Source organism: Caenorhabditis elegans, chromosome V (assembly GCF_000002985.6).
Source record: "Caenorhabditis elegans chromosome V".
Taxonomy (NCBI): Eukaryota; Metazoa; Nematoda; class Chromadorea; order Rhabditida; family Rhabditidae; genus Caenorhabditis; species Caenorhabditis elegans.
Genome location: NC_003283.11, coordinates 18664506 through 18684444, shown reverse-complemented (window position 1 = coordinate 18684444; position 19939 = coordinate 18664506). Strand labels below are relative to the sequence as shown.

General features: G+C 30.1%; 1 protein-coding gene and 5 non-coding genes across 9 annotated transcripts; 3 read left to right on the top strand and 3 right to left on the bottom strand.

Moving 5' to 3' along the window:
* Positions 1-66: 66 nt before the first annotated feature.
* On the bottom strand, positions 67-14128 carry Y69H2.10 (TIL domain-containing protein; the record flags this gene model as incomplete). Of its 4 annotated transcripts, none has more annotated exons than NM_001383489.1 (13): positions 67-289; positions 337-513; positions 4775-5060; positions 5270-5393; positions 5702-5827; positions 5881-6012; positions 6065-6190; positions 6253-6340; positions 9608-9882; positions 9941-10036; positions 12087-12263; positions 12313-13095; positions 14040-14117. In NM_001383489.1, 8 exons carry the CDS (start codon positions 6327-6329, stop codon positions 114-116), a joined length of 1224 nt encoding a protein of 407 aa, NP_001370874.1. In that variant the 3' UTR covers positions 67-113. The 4 variants fall into 4 exon arrangements, 3 of the variants coding, with proteins under 3 accessions (NP_001370874.1, NP_001024279.1, NP_001263929.1); NR_070184.1 differs by having other exon boundaries at positions 114-289; positions 14040-14121; NM_001029108.4 differs by lacking the exons at positions 67-289; positions 337-513; positions 4775-5060; ... (3 more) ...; positions 6065-6190; positions 6253-6340 and adding exons at positions 8326-8595; positions 8639-8774 and having other exon boundaries at positions 14040-14121.
* Positions 4109-4390, top strand: Y69H2.24. The gene has a single exon (NR_070188.1). It is a non-coding gene; the product is annotated as an Unclassified non-coding RNA Y69H2.24 (non-coding RNA).
* Y69H2.23 lies at positions 4221-4277 on the bottom strand. The gene has a single exon (NR_070189.1). It is a non-coding gene; the product is annotated as an Unclassified non-coding RNA Y69H2.23 (non-coding RNA).
* Y69H2.25 lies at positions 4477-4667 on the bottom strand. Its single transcript, NR_070187.1, has one exon. It is a non-coding gene; the product is annotated as an Unclassified non-coding RNA Y69H2.25 (non-coding RNA).
* On the top strand, positions 4477-4740 carry Y69H2.21. Its single transcript, NR_070186.1, has one exon. It is a non-coding gene; the product is annotated as an Unclassified non-coding RNA Y69H2.21 (non-coding RNA).
* Y69H2.22 lies at positions 13106-13172 on the top strand. Its single transcript, NR_070185.1, has one exon. It is a non-coding gene; the product is annotated as an Unclassified non-coding RNA Y69H2.22 (non-coding RNA).
* Positions 14129-19939: the final 5811 nt, after the last annotated feature.

The following is a 19939-nucleotide window of genomic DNA, read 5'->3' as shown; positions in this document are numbered from 1 at the left end:
TTTTTGATTTGGAGGCTTGAAAAGTTATGTTTTCTTGCTGGGATTTTTTAAACTTTTTAAAAAATTTTTATCAAAAAATTTTTATTGATTTTCTTCACACGATACTTCATATATCAGCATTTATCAGTAGCCACACATGTCCCATTTTTGTCCCTTGCCAATCCATCAGCGCATATACACCCTGAACGACAATTGAATTTGTCTGAAAGCCTAGAAAATGCAGTCAAATCGCATAAGTTTGCGTTCCCAATGCAATTGGACCATTTCTCGCTGCCCGGACATTTGGTGGCTGGAAATTTAACAATTTTTGAAAAAGAAAAGTTTTTTATTTCCTACTTTCGGAGCATTTCCGCTTGTGAACACAGTCACCATTGCTGTCCAGCTTGTAATTCGACCTACAAAAGCATCCCGGGGTGCATGCTGAGCCAGCTTCACATTTTGGAGCCCCCGAGCACTGTTTTTGGCATTTTGGGAGGCAATCCGTGTACTCTTGGGTTTCCAGACACGTGATGTCTGAGAAAAAATAATTTTAATTGAAGTTTTGAAATTTTTAGAATTTTGAAATTTTTAGAATTTTGAAATTTTTTGGAATTTTGAAATTTTTTGGAATTTTGAAATTTTTTGGAATTTTGAAATTTTTTGAATTTTGAAATTTTTTGAATTTTGAAATTTTGAAATTTTTTAAATTTTTAAATTTTTAGCAATTTTGAAATTTTTTGGAATTTTGAAATTTTTGAAAGTTTGAAAATTTTGAAATTTTGAAATTTTTTGAAATTTTGAAATTTTTTGAAATTTTGAAATTTTTAGAATTTAAGAATTTTTTGAATTTTTTGAAATTTTTTGAATTTTGAAATTTTGAAATTTTTTAAATTTTTAAATTTTTAGCAATTTTGAAATTTTTTGGAATTTTGAAATTTTTGAAAGTTTGAAATTTTTGAAATTTTGAAATTTTAGAAATTTAGAAATTTTTTGGCATTTTGAAATTTTTTGGAATTCTGAAATTTTTTGGAATTTTGAATTTTTTGGAATTTTGAATTTTTTGGAATTTTGAAATTTTTGAAAGTTTGAAAATTTTGAAATTTTGAAATTTTGTGGAATTTTTAAATTTTTAAACTTTTTGGAATTTTGAAATTTTTTGAAATTTTGAATTTTTTTGGAATTTTGAAATTTTTTGGAATTTTGAAATTTTTTGAAGGAATTTTGAAATTTTTAGAATTTTTGAAATTTTTTGAAATTTTGAAATTTTGTGGAATTTTGAAATTTTTTGGAATTTTGAAATTTTTGAAATTTTTGAAATTTTTTGAATTTTGAAATTTTTTAAATTTTGAAATTTTTTAAATTTTGAAATTTTTGAAATTTTGAAATTTTTTGGAATTTTGAAATTTTTTGGAATTTTGAAATTTCTTGGAATTTTGAAATTTCTTGGAATTCTGAAATTTTTTGGAATTTTGAATTTTTTGGAATTTTGAAATTTTGTGGAATTTTTAAATTTTTAAATTTTTTGGAATTTTGAAATTTTAGAAATTTTGAAATTTTTTGGAATTTTGAAAATTTTGAAATTTTTTGGAATTTTGAAATTTCTTGGAATTTTGAAATTTCTTGGAATTCTGAAATTTTTTGGAATTTTGAATTTTTTGGAATTTTGAAATTTTGTGGAATTTTGAAATTTTTTGGAATTTTGAAATTTTGTGGAATTTTTAATTTTTTAAATTTTTTGGAATTTTGAAATTTTAGAAATTTAGAAATTTTTTGGAATTTTGAAATTTTTTGGAATTCTGAAATTTTTTGGAATTTTGAATTTTTTGGAATTTTGAAATTTTTGAAATTTTTTGGAATTTTGAAATTTTAGAAATTTTGAAATTTTTTGGAATTCTGAAATTTTTTGGAATTTTGAATTTTTTGGAATTTTGAAATTTTTGAAAGTTTGAAAATTTTGAAATTTTGAAATTTTGTGGAATTTTTAAATTTTTAAACTTTTTGGAATTTTGAAATTTTTGAAATTTTGAAATTTTAGAAATTTAGAAATTTTTTGGAATTTTGAAATTTTTAGAATTTTTGAAATTTTTTGAAATTTTGAAATTTTGTGGAATTTTGAAATTTTTTGGAATTTTGAAATTTCTTGGAATTTTGAAATTTCTTGGAATTCTGAAATTTTTTGGAATTTTGAATTTTTTGGAATTTTGAAATTTTGTGGAATTTTGAAATTTTTTGGAATTTTGAAATTTTGTGGAATTTTTAATTTTTTAAATTTTTTGGAATTTTGAAATTTTAGAAATTTAGAAATTTTTTGGAATTTTGAAATTTTGTGGAATTTTGAAATTTTTTGGAATTTTGAAATTTTGTGGAATTTTTAATTTTTTAAATTTTTTGGAATTTTGAAATTTTAGAAATTTTGAAATTTTTTGGAATTCTGAAATTTTTTGGAATTTTGAAATTTTTGAAAGTTTGAAAATTTTGAAATTTTGAAATTTTGTGGAATTTTTAAATTTTTAAACTTTTTGGAATTTTGAAATTTTTGAAATTTTGAAATTTTAGAAATTTAGAAATTTTTTGGAATTTTGAAATTTTTTGGAATTCTGAAATTTTTTGGAATTTTGAATTTTTTGGAATTTTGAATTTTTTGGAATTTTGAAATTTTTGAAAGTTTGAAAATTTTGAAATTTTTTGAAATTTTGAATTTTTTTGGAATTTTGAAATTTTTTGAAGGAATTTTGAAATTTTTAGAATTTTTGAAATTTTTGAAATTTTTGAAATTTTTTGAATTTTGAAATTTTTTGGAATTTTGAAATTTTTTGAAGGAATTTTGAAATTTTTAGAATTTTTGACATTTTTGAAATTTTTGAAATTTTTTGAATTTTGAAATTTTTTAAATTTTGAAATTTTTTAAATTTTGAAATTTTTGACATTTTGAAATTTTTTGGAATTTTGAAATTTTTTGGAATTTTGAAATTTCTTGGAATTTTGAAATTTCTTGGAATTTTGAAATTTTGTGGAATTTTTAATTTTTTAAATTTTTTGGAATTTTGAAATTTTAGAAATTTAGAAATTTTAGAAATTTAGAAATTTTTTGGAATTTTGAAATTTTTTGGAATTCTGAAATTTTTTGGAATTTTGAATTTTTTGGAATTTTGAATTTTTTGGAATTTTGAAATTTTTGAAAGTTTGAAAATTTTGAAATTTTGAAATTTTGGGGAATTTTTAAATTTTTAAACTTTTTGGAATTTTGAAATTTTTTGAAATTTTGAATTTTTTTGGAATTTTGAAATTTTTTGGAATTTTGAAATTTTTTGAAGGAATTTTGAAATTTTTAGAATTTTTGAAATTTTTGAAATTTTTGAAATTTTTTGAATTTTGAAATTTTTTAAATTTTGAAATTTTTTAAATTTTGAAATTTTTGAAATTTTGAAATTTTTTGAAATTTTGAAATTTTTTGGAATTTTGAAATTTTGTGGAATTTTGAAATTTTTTGGAATTTTGAAATTTTGTGGAATTTTTAATTTTTTAAATTTTTTGGAATTTTGAAATTTCTTGGAATTTTGAAATTTCTTGGAATTCTGAAATTTTTTGGAATTTTGAATTTTTTGGAATTTTGAAATTTTGTGGAATTTTGAAATTTTTTGGAATTTTGAAATTTTGTGGAATTTTTAATTTTTTAAATTTTTTGGAATTTTGAAATTTTAGAAATTTAGAAATTTTTTGGAATTTTGAAATTTTTTGGAATTCTGAAATTTTTTGGAATTTTGAATTTTTTGGAATTTTGAAATTTTTGAAATTTTTTGGAATTTTGAAATTTTAGAAATTTAGAAATTTTTTGGAATTCTGAAATTTTTTGGAATTTTGAATTTTTTGGAATTTTGAATTTTTTGGAATTTTGAAATTTTTGAAAGTTTGAAAATTTTGAAATTTTGAAATTTTGGGGAATTTTTAAATTTTTAAACTTTTTGGAATTTTGAAATTTTTTGAAATTTTGAATTTTTTTGGAATTTTGAAATTTTTTGGAATTTTGAAATTTTTAAACTTTTTGGAATTTTGAAATTTTTGAAATTTTTAAATTTTTTGAATTTTGAAATTTTTTGAAATTTTGAAATTTTTTGGAATTTTGAAAATTTTGAAATTTTTTGAAATTTTTGAAATTTTTTGAATTTTGAATTTTTTTAAATTTTGAAATTTTTGAAATTTTGAAACTTTTGAAATTTTGAAATTTTTTGGAATTTTGAAATTTTTTGGAATTTTGAAATTTCTTGGAATTTTGAAATTTCTTGGAATTCTGAAATTTTTTGGAATTTTGAATTTTTTGGAATTTTGAAATTTTGTGGAATTTTTAAATTTTTAAATTTTTTGGAATTTTGAAATTTTAGAAATTTTGAAATTTTTTGGAATTTTGAAAATTTTGAAATTTTTTGGAATTTTGAAATTTCTTGGAATTTTGAAATTTCTTGGAATTCTGAAATTTTTTGGAATTTTGAATTTTTTGGAATTTTGAAATTTTGTGGAATTTTGAAATTTTTTGGAATTTTGAAATTTTGTGGAATTTTTAATTTTTTAAATTTTTTGGAATTTTGAAATTTTAGAAATTTTGAAATTTTTTGGAATTTTGAAATTTCTTGGAATTTTGAAATTTCTTGGAATTCTGAAATTTTTTGGAATTTTGAAATTTTTTGGAATATTGAAATTTTTTGAAATTTTGAAATTTTTTGGAATTTTGAAAATTTTGAAATTTTTTGGAATTTTGAAATTTTTTGGAATTTTGAAATGTTTCAAAAATTTCACTCACTTGTATGATCATGATCCGGGCAGCTATCCAGCGTCACACATTTTCCATTCTCCTTTACAAAGCCCGGTGCACAAATGCAAGCCCTCTTACAGCTCTTGTTCTTTGGTCCGGGGCAGTTGGGCTCCGGGTTTTTACAGGTTCCCGCGCACTTTTCACACCGGTACTCCTCGTTTTGACCGCACTCTGGTGGACAATCCTTGGGCTTGTAGCACTCGCCGTCGCTGGATCGGAGGTAGCCGTAGGCACAAGCACATCCCTGGCCGCAGCGATTTGTGCATTCGGTTTTCTGTAGTAAACTGATGTATTTTTAAAAAAAAGCGGAAAGAAGTGGTTGAATTTTAAAGTTAAAAAAAAAAATTTTTTTTAGTTTTTAAAAAAATTTATTGCTAATTTTCCAAAAAATTAACAAAGTAAAATTGAAATTTTGACATTTAAAAAATTTCGAAAATTAAAATTTGAATTTTTTTTTCGAAAACTTTCAAACAAAATTTCTACCTTTAAAATTCCTGGGCACTTATCTTCACTGCATGGGTTGAGGCAATCCGTCATAGTTTGGTTTTTAGGACATTTTGTAAAAGTGTCCACATTTGTTTGGACGATGCACCATGATTTTGTTGGGCTGAAAAAGAGTTTCCGAAGAAATTGAAATTTAAAATAGGTAAAATACATTTTGAAAATTTTTTTGTCGTTTTTCGTTTTTTTTTTCTAAATTTTCTGAATTTACAAGAATTTCTGGAAATTTCCTTTTCCTCTTTTTTTTTATCTCCCCACCCCAGCTCCGCCTAAGCCTGAGACTAAGCGTAAGTCTTAGTCTAAGTCTTAGCCTGAGCCTGAGCCTGAGCCTGAGCCTGAGCCTGAGCCTGAGCCTGAGCCTGAGCCTGAGCCTGAGCCGGAGCCTGAGCCTGAGCCTAAGCCTAATCCACCTACCACGGAGGCCTCTCACAAATTTCCACACTCTGCATACATCCCTCATCAGGCCCACATCGCATCGCGTCACAGTCGAAATTCACCTCCTGAATCCAGTTTTCTCCAACACATCTTACAGATTTCAGGCTGAAATGCACATTTTTAAGGAATATATAATATATAGCTTCAGGACCATTTACCATGGAGGACTGAAGCACGCCACTGTGACTTCTTCGCACTTTTTCCCAACTGGACAAGTAGCGTTAGAGCATCCGATGTCAGTTATATTGACGGTGTGGTTGGTTGTCGGCAGGCAGGTGGCCATAGATCTGCTGTAAACTACTTGAATTTCAAAATTTTGGCCTAAAATTTCAAGGCACCTACCAAGGAGGTTCCCCGCATATTTCTATAGTTTCATGGCAAATCTCCCCGGCACCACAGCCGGCCACTTCGCAAAAGCTCGGTTTTCCATTTGGTTGAAAGTTCGGCAGGCATAGTGCTCGTATTGGGCTGAATTTTTTCGAATTTTTCAAAAAATTTTCAGGTTTTTGAAGCTTCTGGGGTTTCCTTACCAAGGACGCTTGTCACATTTCACCCTGTCTTCTCGGCATGTTGTTCCGTTGGCGCAGAGCATAGAAGAGCATCCCATTGGTGGGATGTCTGGAAATGAAACTTTTATTGGGAAAAGTTTTATCTGAAAATTTCAAATTTCCGCCTAATTTTTTTTCCGAAAAAGATGAAATTAGCGGCGAAATTATATTTTTCGGAAAATTTGAATTTAGCCTCAAAATTGGTTTTTTTGAAAAATTTTTTTCCAAAAATTTTTTGAATTTAGCCCCAAAATGTTTTCTCAAAAATTTGAATTTCCCGAAAAAAAAAAATTAAAAATTGTGTCCGGAAAGTTTGAATCTTCCGCCTCGACGCAATTCTAGTGCCTTGGCGCATTTCTCGTGCCTTGGCGCATTTCTCGTGCCTTGACGCAATTCTAGTTCCTTGACGCAATTCTAGTGCCTTGATGCAATTCTAGTGCCTTGACGCAATTCTAGTGCCTTGACGCAGTACTAGTGCCTTGACGCAATTCTAGTACCTTGACGCAATTCCAGTGCCTTGACGCAATTCTAGTACCTTGACGCAATTCTAGTGTCTTGGCGCAGTACTAGAGCCTCGACGCATTTCTAGTGCCTTGACGCAATTCTAGTGCCTTGGCGCAATTCCAGTGCCTTGACGCAATTCTAGTACCTTGACGCAATTCGAGTACCTTGCCGCAATTCTAGTGCCTTGACGCAATTCTAGTGTCTTGACGCAATTTTAGTGCCTTGGCGCAATTCTCGTGCATTGGCGCAATTCTAGTGCCTTGACGCGATTCTAGTGCCTTGACGCAATTCTAGTGTTTTGACGCAATTATAGTGCCTTGACGCAAGTCTAGTACCTTAGCGCAATTCTAGTGTTTTGGCGCAATTCTCGTGTATTGGCGCACTTCTAGTGCCTTGGCGCAATTCTAGTGCCTACGGTTTTGAAAATTCAGTGAAAACTCACTTTCGGGAGCGGAATTTTCAGAATTTGCACTACAGTATACAATACCAAAGGCAGGAAAATAGAATGCATGGTGAGAAATTATGTGAAAACGTACCCAACTGAAATTGTTGAAACTTAAATACCTTGTTTTTGAACAAAAATTCAAAACAACCTCTGTCGCGTAGGTGTATTTGGGATAATTCCGACGAAATTTGACAAAAAAAAAACCAAAAAAACATCAGTAATCCTCCAGTGATCTTTTTATTTTTTCAAACTACTATAACTTCGAAAATCCGTTCTTTGATTCTGTCCTAGCACTAGAATTGCGTCAATGCACTAGAATTGCGTCAAGGCAGTAGAATTGCGTCAAGGCACTGGAATCGCGGCAAGACACTAGAATTGCGTCAAGGTATTAAAATCGCGTCGAAGCACTAGAATTGCGTCAAGCCACTAGAATTGCGTCAAGGCCCTAGAATTTCGTCAAAGCACTAAAATTGCGTCAAGGCATTAGAATTGTGCCAATGTACTAGAATTGCGTCAATGCACTAGAATTGCGTCAAGGCACTAGAATTGCGTCAAGGCACTAGAATTGCGTCAAGGCACTGGAATCGCGGCAAGACACTAGAATTGCGTCAAGGTATTAAAATCGCGTCGAAGCACTAGAATTGCGTCAAGCCACTAGAATTGCGTCAAGGCCCTAGAATTTTGTCAAGGCACTAAAATTGCGTCAAGGCACTAGAATTGCGTCAGCGCACTAGAATTGCGTCAAGGCACTAGAATTGCGTCAGCGCACTAGAATTGCGTCAAGACACTCGAACTGCGCAAAGGCACTAAAATTGCGTCAAGGCACTAAAAATGCGTCAAGGAAATAGAATAGCTTCAATGCACTAGAATTGCGTCAAGGCACTAGAATTGCGTCATGGCACTAGAATTGCGCCAAAGCATTTGATTTGCGTCAAGGCACTAAAAATGCGCCAAGGAAATAGAATAGCGTCAAGGCACTAGAGTTGCGTCAAGGCACTAGAATTGCGCCAAGGCACTAGAATTTCGCCAAGGCACTTAAAGTGCGCCAGGAAAAATCATTATTCAAGTTTTCGAGTAATTCGACTACGAGAATTTCAAATTTTCCATTTATTTTGTGGTGCTGAGCACAAGAAAATATTCACCAAAAAATTATTTATACATTTCCAATATCCAAATACACAATTTTCACAGAAAATCAGAGAAATTTCAGAAGCATTTAGCCGTCTCCACACAGAGCCCAGTAGTACTCCTCGAGAACCCATCCAAGCATCCACAGCCACTCCAGCAAGCCTTGCAGCTCGGATTTGCAGTTTGGAAGCACACTTTTTCGCAGTTATGACACTTGGACCACGCCTCGTTGTCACTGCATTTGGTTGCTGGAAATATTGATTTTTCTGGAAATTCTGAGCTCCGACTTACTCCCAAAACATTGCCTGGAATGGACACACTGGCCACTGTCAGAATCTCGCTTGTAAGCTGGCCGGCAAGTGCACCCGGGTAGGCATTTTGCCGGGGCTTTTGTGGTAGCGGTTCCGTTTTTGGCTTCGATACAGAACTGAAATTTTCAAATTTTTAGAAATTAAATTGACTTTCATTGATTTTTCTGGAAATTTATCGATTTTTCTGAAAATTAATCGATTTTTCTGAAAATTTATTGATTTTTCTAAAAATTTATTGATTTTTCTGAAATTTTTTGATGTTTCTGAAAATTTATTGATTTTTCTAAAAATTTATTGATTTTTCTGAAATTTTTTGATTTTTCTGAAAATTTATTGATTTTTCTAAAAATTTATTGATTTTTCTGAAATTTTTTGATTTTTCTGAAAATTTATTGATTTTTTTCACTAATTTAAATTTTAATTTTTCCAAATTCAGAATGCGATTTCTTTCCACATATTAAACGGGTGCTCGATGTTGTTCAATGCTTTGATGTAAAAAATGAAAAATTCACCAAAAAAAGAAAAAAAAATGAAAAAAAAATGAAAAAAAATGAAAAAAAAATGAAAAAAGAATGAAAAAAAATGAAAAAAAAGAGAAAAAAAGAAAAAAGAAAGAAAAAGGAAAAAAAAGGAAAAAAAAGAAAAAAGAAAGAAAAAAAATTTTTTTAAAGAAAAAAGAAAGAAAAAACAATTTTTTTAAAAGAAAAAAGAAAGAAAAAAAATGATAAATTTCTTTTGTTTTTTTCATTTTTTTACATTTTTTTTCATTATTTTTCCATACTTTTTTTATTTTTTTTCACTTTTCGTTATAAATATTCTCTTAGACGTAAAAATTTGTGAAAATTTCGAATTTTTCTGTCTCAAAGCCCAATTTTACGCAAAAAATGAAAAAAAAAAGAACAACAAGGGGAAAAAACGAAAAAAGTGAAAAAAAATGACATATGCTCACCTGATTCGGCACCCCTGAGCACGTTTTCTCACACTCTGGCATACACGCCGTGTAGACTTCAGCGCCAGCACACGAAACACCTTCCGTTACAGTAACCGGGCACTTTGACATGAGCTCACAGACCCCATTGATCCTCACATAACCACGTATGCAGGCACATCCTGACGTGCAGGTGGTCGAGTTCATGCACGGCGGGGACGGTTCTTCACAGGTACCCTCACAGCCCGACTTGCACGCCGAGAACTCCTCGTTGGCGCCCACGCATTTTGGGGCTTCTGGAATGGGTTTTGGGTTTTTTGAGGGGGTGGGGTGTGGGGGGGGGGGGGAACTCACGCTTAAGCTGTATGCATTGGGCAGGTTTTCCCATAGTTTGGAAGCAAATGTCTCCGGGTGAGCACTTGATGCCAAGGCATTCACCGGCGGTGCCGTCTGATAAAATTTTCGATGAACTTTGATTAGTTAGGATTTTTCGATATTTTTCGGTGAAAATCGAATAATCGAAAAATCGAAAAATTTTTGATTTTTCGATTCTCTGGAAAATCGAAAAATAGAAAAAATTGTTCAAAAAGTTTACTATAAAATATGAGTTTTTATCGAATTTTGTTTATATTGATAAGAAAAAAACATCTAAATTTCCTCTAAAAAGAAGAATAACGGCGAAAATATTAAGCTAATTTTTGAAAAATCGAAAATTTTTTCGAAGAATTCGAAAATCGAAAAATCGAAAATTTTTCGTTTTTCGATTTTCTAAAAAAATCGAAAAATCGACACCCTTGGGGTTTCGGGGTAATTTCGGGTGGAGAATTCGAATTTTCACTCAATTTTTCAAAAATTTTTGTTTGAAGAACTGAAAAAAAAAACTTTCCCATTGTGACTTGGCCCAAACATCAAATTTTCGCAAAATTAATGTTAAATTCGAATTCCCCATGGTAAATTACCCCGAAACCGCAGTTTTCAGAATTTTAGCGCAAAATTCCGTCAAATTTGGTGCCGGGTTCGCAAACACCATGCTACAGTAACCCAAAACACCGGATTTGACGACATTTTGTACTAGAGCTCTGAAAATCGGGGCTCAGGGGTAATTTTTGGTGGGGAATCCGAATTTCGACTTGAAAATCTAAAATTTTGGGGATTTTGTCTAAATGCACTTAAAATGATCAAAAACGACCGAATATCATAATAAAACACTCTAAAAAATTTTCGATTTTTCATAATTTCCGGTCAAAGTTTTGGCAAATGGCCAAAATTTTGAAAAAAACGAGCATTTGAGAAAATTTAAAGAAATATCACATGTCTCGACCATGAGTGGCAAAAACTGAGTAATTGCCACTTTTTGACAAAAAAAAATTTTCTAAATTTTATATGATTTTTTGAAAAATGAAAAAATCTCGAATTGCATCAAATTCCCATTTGAATTACGCGCCAATAGTTTGATGTTCGATGGAGCGCGCTTGCATCATTTTTAAATATTTATTCATCAATTTTTCACATTTTTGACTGATTTTTTCGTGTTTTTTCGCGTAATTTCACTGAAATTCAGTGAAAAATTTAAGATAAATGCAAATTCTTTATTAAAAAGTGGAGATGAAGGCTCAATGTCATTGGAAAACGTTCTTTCTCTGTTTTTCACTGATTTTTAGTGAACAATTTGCATTTATCTCACATTTTTCACTGTGTTTCAGTAAAATTATGCAAAAAAACATGAAAAATCAATCAAAAATGTGAAAAATTGAAAAATAAAAATTAAACAATGACAAGCGCGCTCCATCGAACTTTTCAGAAAATTTTAAAATTTTAAACCTATTAAAATAAGCGCGCCAAAAGCTTCAAAATTAATATATAATCATGACTAGGTTCTGAAAACTTGGATTTTTCCAAAATTTTGGGTCTCGCCGCGAAAATGAAACAAGCTACCATAACTTGCACAGTTTTGCTGCGAATTTCAAAATTTTTAAATTATGAAAATGAGCGCGTCAAGAGCTTCAAAATAAGTATACTGATGACTAGGTTCTAGAAATTTTGGAATTTCCAAAATTTTGGGTCCCACCACGAAAACGGAAAAGTTACTGTAACTCGCACAGTTTTGATGCGAATTTAAAAATTTTTAAATTATGAAAATAAGCGCGTCGAGAGCTTTAAAATAACTTTAAAATAAATACTCATGACTAGGTTCTAGGAATTTTTGAATTTTCAAAATTTTTCGTCCCACCACGATAACCTAAAACTGGCGCAAATTTTAAAAATTTTCAAATACTCAGATTTAGTTGACTTCAAGCAACTCAAAAACTATTGGCGCGTAATACAAATGGGAATTTGATGCAATTCGAGATTTTTTCAATTTTCAAAAAACCATATAAAATTTTGAAATTTTTTTGAAATTTTCTTACTATGATTTTCGGTCGTTGTAGTACCATAGGCATGTTTTAAAGCAATTTTCCCCACTGGCCCTACCCTCCAGCACTCCTACAGTACCCCTTACCCAGTTTGGTATAACAAGTGTAGGCGTTGCTAGTGACGTTATCAAAGCACTTCATGCCCACTTGACACGGCTCATCAATACAGTAACGGCGATCCGGGAGCCGTGGGATGCAGGTCTGTGTCGAGTTTAGTGGCGACGCGCAGACCTGCGTAGAGGTACATGTAGCGGATCCGCAGGCTGGAAAAAGAGAAGCTTGAAGCCTAAAATATAATCGTCCAAGCCTTACCAGTACTGGGGGCCGCAGGTGGCTTGGTTGTAGTGCCCATTGATGGCGGATTGGTGATCGGAAGCAATGTGGGGAGCCCGGTGAGATTCACTGGAGCCATCGTCGGGAGTCCTAGGATGGTTAGGTTCATTGGGGACATGGTAGGCAGTGCGGGTAGGCTTAGGTTCAGTGGAGCAAAAGTTGGCATGGTGCCAAGTCCCAGGTGGCTCAGGTTCAACGGGGCCATTGTAGGAAGGCTGGGGAGCTCGGGGAGACTGAGATTCAGTGGAGCAAAAGTTGGCATCGTGCCAAGACCTAAATGGCTCAGGTTTAGTGGAGCCATCGTAGGAAGCCCTGGGAAGCTCAGGTTCAGTGGTGCAAAAGTTGGCATGGTGCCAAGTCCCAGGTGGCTTAGATTGAACGGAGCAAGGGTAGGTAGCGTGAAGTTGGATAGATCGCCTAGCACCAGGGGAGCAAATGTTGGCATGGTTGGAAGTGTGAAATTCATGAAATTTGGCAGACTCAGATTCAGCGGAGCCATTGTTGGAAGCCCCGGGAAACTAAGGTTCAGTGGGGCAAAAGTTGGAAGGGTAAAGTTCCCGAAGCCTGGCAGCGTGCCAAGTGTAGGTAGGGTGAAATTTCCAAGGCCAGGAATTGGACCAAATGTGGGTGGTGGTACTGGCGCCATTGGGTTCAGCGTTGGTACGGTGAAGTTCGGAAATACCAGCGGTGGGAACAGTGTTGGAAGGGTCTCATTTCCATATGGGGATACTGTTGGGGCGGGGGGTGTTGTTGGTAGGGGGTCTGAAATTAGAATTTTTGAATTCAGCAGAGCGAGAGCTTTCGAATAAGTATAATCATGACTAGGTTCTAGAAATTTTGGAATTTTCAAAATTTTGGGTCTCGCCACGAAAATGTAAAAAGCTGCCGTAACTTGCACAGTTTTGGGGCGAATTTTAAAATTTTAAAACTATTAAAATTAGCGCGCCAAAAGCTTCAAAATGAGTATAATCATGACTAGGTTCTGAAAACTTGGATTTTTCCAAAATTTTGGGTCTCGCCGCAAAAATGAAACAAGCTACCATAACTTGCACAGTTTTGCTGCGAATTTCAAAATTTTTAAATTATGAAAATGAGCGCGTCAAGAGCTTCAAAATAAGTATACTGATGAAACAAGCTACCATAACTCGCACAGTTTTGATGCGAATTTAAAAATTTAAAAATTATTAAAATAAGCGCGCCAAGAGCTTTAAAATGAGAATAATCATGACTAGGTTCTCGAAATTTTGGAATTTTCAAAATTTTGGGTCTCACCACGAAAACTTGAAGGGGGCCGCAACTCGCACAGTTTTGCTGCGAATTCCAAAATTTTTAAATTATGAAAATGAGCGCGTCGAGAGCTTTAAAATAAGTATACTCATGACTAGGTTCTAGGAATTTTTGAATTTTCAAAATTTTTGGTCCCACCACGATAACCTGGTGCAAATTTTAAAAATGTTCAAATACTCAGATTTAGTTCACTTCAAGCAACTTGAAAAAAAAAGTATGATTATGACTAGAATCTAACGAATTGGAAATTTGGGTCCCGCCACGACTTTATAGGGACGTAGAGGCCAACATTTTCAAAATAATCGGAATATAGTCATGATTATACGTGTTTGAAAACTAATAATGAGCTGAATTCAAATTTTCACAAATTTAAGTTTAAAAATCATAAATTTTCAAGAAAGGTCAACAAAAAAACCCACCACTTCCCGTCGATTTTTCTGGAAAACCGATCAAAATAGCGCATAAATACAGTAACCCTAGCAATGATGTTTTTGTGAACATATTACCAATGTCAAATGACATCAAAATATGTTATTTTATAGTAATTCGAGGTTTAGACCAACAGTTAAGCCGATAGGGAGAGAGGTTTGGTGGTCGTAAATTGGAAAAACAAACGGCGATGGGGGGATTTCAGAGATTTTCATCGTGATTTGTACTTTTCTGAGGGTGTAGTTTGACGAAATTGTTGAAAATTTTGAAATTCCACATTTTAGGGGAGTTTCAGAAAAAAAAAAAAAAAATTTTTTCAAAATTCTCAAAAAAAAAATTTTTTTCAAAATTTTTTTCTGCTATTTTTATTCAAATTATATTTATAAGCAGTTATCTGATTATTTTTCCAGTCATAAGATTTCATTTTTGCCCACTTTGCACCTCAATTTTTGATTTTTTTTTTCTTTTTTATGTTTGTAAATATTTGCTGTGTATTTAGTTTTTGATTGATTTTTCTTGTTTGCTTGGTAATTAGAACTGTTTTTTTTTACTTCCTGATGTCTATTTCTGTAACTTCGGTGCAAGTTTACCTGAGGAACTAGATTTTAGCCGGCTTTTCAAGCCTGAGGGGGGGGGGGGGGGGGGAATCGACAACACCCACCAAATGCTCGACTTCTAAAAAGTGGCAAATTTTTGTAGTTAAAAACTGGTTGGCTTATGAAAACTTACGATTTTTGTGTGGATTTGCATGAATAAGCATTCTTTGAAAATTTGAGAAAAAAATATCAGAAAATTCAAAAAATTTTTTGAAAATCGCAGAATTTTTTTTTTCAAAAATCTCAAAAAAAAATTGATTTCCAAAAATTTTAGTTTTACTACATTTTATGTTGTTTAACTATATACATTCTTGTTGTAACATCAACTTTGTCTTTTTATACCTAAAAGGGCCACAATTTCCAAATACACCAGCCTAAAAGAAAGCGACAACACCGATTGCTCGAGTGCCAAATTTAGTCAGTGTACTACTAATTTGTCAAGAAAATTAATCTTAATTTTAGTGTGAACTAAAACTAATATAAATATTTCAAAATTTGAGAATAAAAATTCAGAAAATTGGAAAAAAACGTTTTATTTCTCAAAAAAAAAATTTTTTTTTCAAAATTATCCAAAAAAAAAAATTTATTCATTAAATTTTGCAAATCATAATTTATCATTGCCTCGCTATAATTAAAAGTGCTGTATTCTGAAGAATCCAGGTCAATGGAAATTGATAACACCAATTGCTCACTGTCTAAAAAGAGCCGAATTTTGGCCGTTAACTACTGATTTGTCGAGAAAATTGTACATAATCTCTATGTCATAATGTGTTACATAATGTCAAACTAATAGAAATAGTTCAAAACTTGAAAAAAAAATTCCAAAAACTCAAAAAAAAAATTTTTTTTGAAATTGCAAGAAAAAAATTTCAAAAATCTTTAAAAAAAAATTGTATTTCCAAATTTTCTGTTTTACTATACTATACTTTTTTTTAAAACTTTATATGACTGTTATATCATTTTCTGTCCGTTTCTAGCTGAAAAGGTCACACATAATTCCCAACTAAACCAGCCTATGTAAAAGAAAGCGACAACACAAATTGCTCGTTCTCAAAAAACTGCTCAATTTTTAGAGATAACTACCAGTATGTTAAGAACATTGTACTTAACTTTTGTGTAAATTCAAACTATTACAAAAATACTGAAATTTGAAAAAAATAACAGTTTTTCAAAAAAATATTTTTTTTCGAAAAGTTAACAAAACATTTTTTTTCAAAATGTTCAAAAAAAATATTTTGCAATATTTAATGTTTTAACATATTTATACAACTTTGATTAAAATATTATATATGTGTAATTATATTATATATGTATTATATATTATGTATTATGTATTATGTATTATATATAATATATATATATATATATATATATATATATATATATATATATATATATATATATATATATAATATTTATATATATTATACATATATATATAATTATATATTATATATATATTGTATTATGTATTATATATTGTATTATATATTATATTATATTATATTATATATGTACTAATCGTAATTTTCATTGCATATCACTAAAAGTCCTATATTCTGTAGAAACCAGGCCAATGGAAATCGACAACACAAATTGCTCGCTGTCTAAAAACATCCAAATTATGGCAATAAACCACTAGTTTGCTTAAAAAAAATCATAATTAATTTTAGTGCAAACTGAAGCTAATAGAAATAGTTAAAAATTTTAGAAAAAAATTCAAAAAATTCAAAAAAAAATTTTCCAAAATTTTTTTCCAAATTTTCAAAAAAAAATTTTTTTTAAATTGTTCTGTTTTACTATTATTTTGACTTGTAAAACTATATGTCATTTAATTTTCGTCCATTTATAGCTAAAAAAAGGCCAAAATGTCCAAAAAAAACCAGCCTAACAGAAATCGACAACACAAATTGCTCACTCTCTAAAAACAGCCAAATTTTGGCGGTTGACTATTGGGTTTTTATTGAAAATATACTCAACAACCCTGAAAATTTTACATAATAAGGCCAGGTTGAAAATTTACAAAAATATTCAAAAAAATTTTTTTTCGAAATTTCAAAAAAAAAATTTTTTTCAAAATTTTTTATTTTTACCAAATTCCACCAGTTAGGAACTGGTTTGTTTAGAAAAACATACTTCATTTTCTAGTGAACTCTGTTTAGCTACCAACGTCACACAATGTTTCATGAGTCATATATCCAGTCAGCCCCGTACTCTTTGTTCTCACAGCAGCAGACATAACCGATGAAGTTTGTTCGGTCAATTATTATTGTCATCACTACACCCATTTACTTTTGATCTTTCGGTAGTTTCGCCGAGTACCACCCGTAGTTCAGTTCAAGGCCGAGTGGGTTGGGCTTCAAAAAAATGCGAAAATTCAAAAGAAAATAATGACGAATTTGACCTGATATTTGGGTATAAAATGTGCAGATTTTGGTATTTTGTGTTCTAATTTTTACTACGGTTTTTCGAACTTTTTATATATAAAAGGCCGGATTTTTTGTTTTTCTTTTGTTAAAATGTCTGAAATTTTCAATTTCCTGTGTAAAATTGTCCAAAAACCCAAATTTTCAAGTTTTGGTTTTCCTTATAAAAACTGTCTGAAATTTTAAATTTCTCATCTTAAAGTGCCTGAAATTAGAATTTTTTAATTTTCCTGTGTTAAAGTTTCCAAAATTTTAAATTTACTATGTAAAATATCTGAAGTTTTTATCGTAATTTTTTCATATTAAAAAGTCTGGAAATTTAAATTTCCTACGTAATTATCCTACGTAAATTTATTGAAATTTCTTATTTCCTATTGAAAAATGTCAAAATTTTCTAATTTCCTATCTAAAATGTCTGTAAATTTGAACTAACTTTATAAAAAAGCAGGAAATTCCAAATTTCCTTCTAGAAAATTTTTGAAATTCCTGGAAAACATAGGAAATGAAAATTGAAAAAATCTAAATAAAATAAACGAAAAAAAATAAAGTGAATTACAGGTTTCTAGTGTAAAAAACTCAGCTTTTTCTAAATTCCAATTTAAAAATGTCTGAAATTTTAGAATTCTATTTGAAAACTGTCCAAACTGCATATTTTCCTTTTTACTCCGACTGACCAACTCCCTCTAGAAACAATCCATTTTGAATTTCCCGCCAAAAATATTTTCTCCAAAAATTTGAATTTCCGCCAAAAAAATTTTTCTCAGAAAATTTGAATTTTCCGCCAAATTATTTTTCTCCAAAAATTTGAATTTCCGCCAAAAAAAATTTTCTCAGAAAATTTGAATTTTCCGCCAAAAAAAATTTTCACCAAAAATTTTTTTTTTCAGAAAAATTGAATTTCCCACCAAAGTATTATTTCTCAGAAAGTTTGAATTTCCCGCCAAAACATTTTCCAAGGGTCTCACCACAAAAAGAGCCAAACCCCGCCAATACAATATTTTTCAAAATTAACATCAAAAATCCCAAATTTCTTGCAGAAAATGTTTATTTAATCAGCTTTTCATCTTTGATTTCAGCCAGCTTTTTCACATGAAATCATATAAACAAATGGTGACACAGTGCAAATATTTACGCTTCTAAATATATAAAATCATAGAAAATTTGATGAGAAAATCGAGTTTTTGACCTTCAAAAAGTGCTAAATTTGGCAAAAAATAGTCGATTTCAAACGAAAATTTTGTAGAAAAATTTAAAAATTCCTTCATAAAAATGGTTGAAATTAGAATTTTCCTATTCAAAAATGTCTGAAATTTCCAATTACCAATGTAAAAACGTCTGAAATTTTAATTTTCTAATTGCAAAATGTCAGAAATTTCAGTTTTTCTATTGAACTTTTCATTTCCTATAACCCGAAACATCCAAAAAACAATAAATTCTGCCAAAAACCGCCAAATTTTCAGTTTTTTTGCCGGTTTTTTCTCCAAAAGTAGTCCCAAAACCCCATTTTCTCGAAAATTTTACATTTTTCTCAAATTTTCTATCAGAAAATTCAATTTTCCCGCCAAACCCCCCTACAAATCCCAATCTCCACACATCATTTACAAAAAAAAACGTGTAAAAAATGTGTGGGAGATCAAAAAATAAAAGATTTGGCGGGTTGGGGGATTAACCCTTCAATTTCCGTTTTTTCTAGTCAACTCGCGCGTGTTCATTTAATCCAAAAATCCACTACAACTTTGTGAATTTCGTTAGATTTTCGTTTATTTTTTTGTTGGTTCGAAATATTGATTTTGTCTCGTCATTTAGTCGTATAATTTTAGTACTCAAGTGTAGTTTGTAGTTTGTAGTGAAACTGCCCATGCTGTCCCATTTCGGTTTGATCTACCCCCCAGATCTACAAGAATTGCGGGAATTTAGACGCAGAGTTCTCAAATGATTTTCAAAAACTTGCAGAAATTTCAAATTTCCTATACAAAAATATCTGAAAAACTGATTTTCCTGTAGAAAAACGTCTGAAAAATCGATTTTTATATGTAAAAAATTTCTGAAATTTCGAATTTCCTATATAAAAATCTCTAAACATTTCACATTTCTTATGTAAAAATGTTTGAAAAAGTGATATTCCAGTAGAAAAATGGCAGAAATTTCAAATTTTCTATGTAAAAATGCATGAAATTTCAAACTGTTATGAAAAAATATCCTAAAAATATGATTTTCCAGTATAAAATGTCCTAAATTTCAAATTTTTTGTATAGAAATCTGAAATATTGAATTTCTCATGTGAAAATATCTGAAAAATTGATTTTCTAGCAGAAAATGCCGGAAATTTTGAATTTTTTAGTACAAAAACGTAAAAAATTTGAACTTCCTATATAAAAAATTCTTGAAGTTTCAGATTTCATGTTTAAAAATGTCTAGAAAATTGATTTTCCTGTAAAAAAAACGTTTGAACTTTCAAATTTTCTATGTAAAAATGTCTAAAATTTCCATTTATTCATTTAAAAGTGGCCGAAATCCTGAATTTCACAGTTCAAAATACCGGAAAAATACATTTTTCAGTCGAAACATGTCTCAAATTTTGAATTTTTTTATATAAAAAATTTCTGAAAAAAGTGATTTTCCAGTAGAAAAATGGCAGAAATTCTGAATTTCCTATGTAAAAATTCCTGAAATTTCGAATTTTCAGTGTAAAAATATTTGAAATTTTGAGTTTCCTGTAAAATAATGTCTCAAAATTTGATTTGTCTATATAAAAAATGCCGTAAATTTCCAATTTCCTATGTAAAAATATCTGAAAAGTTGATTTTTCCTATGTAAAATTGTCTGAAATTCATAGATTTTTTCTATAATTTTTTTTTGGAAAAAACA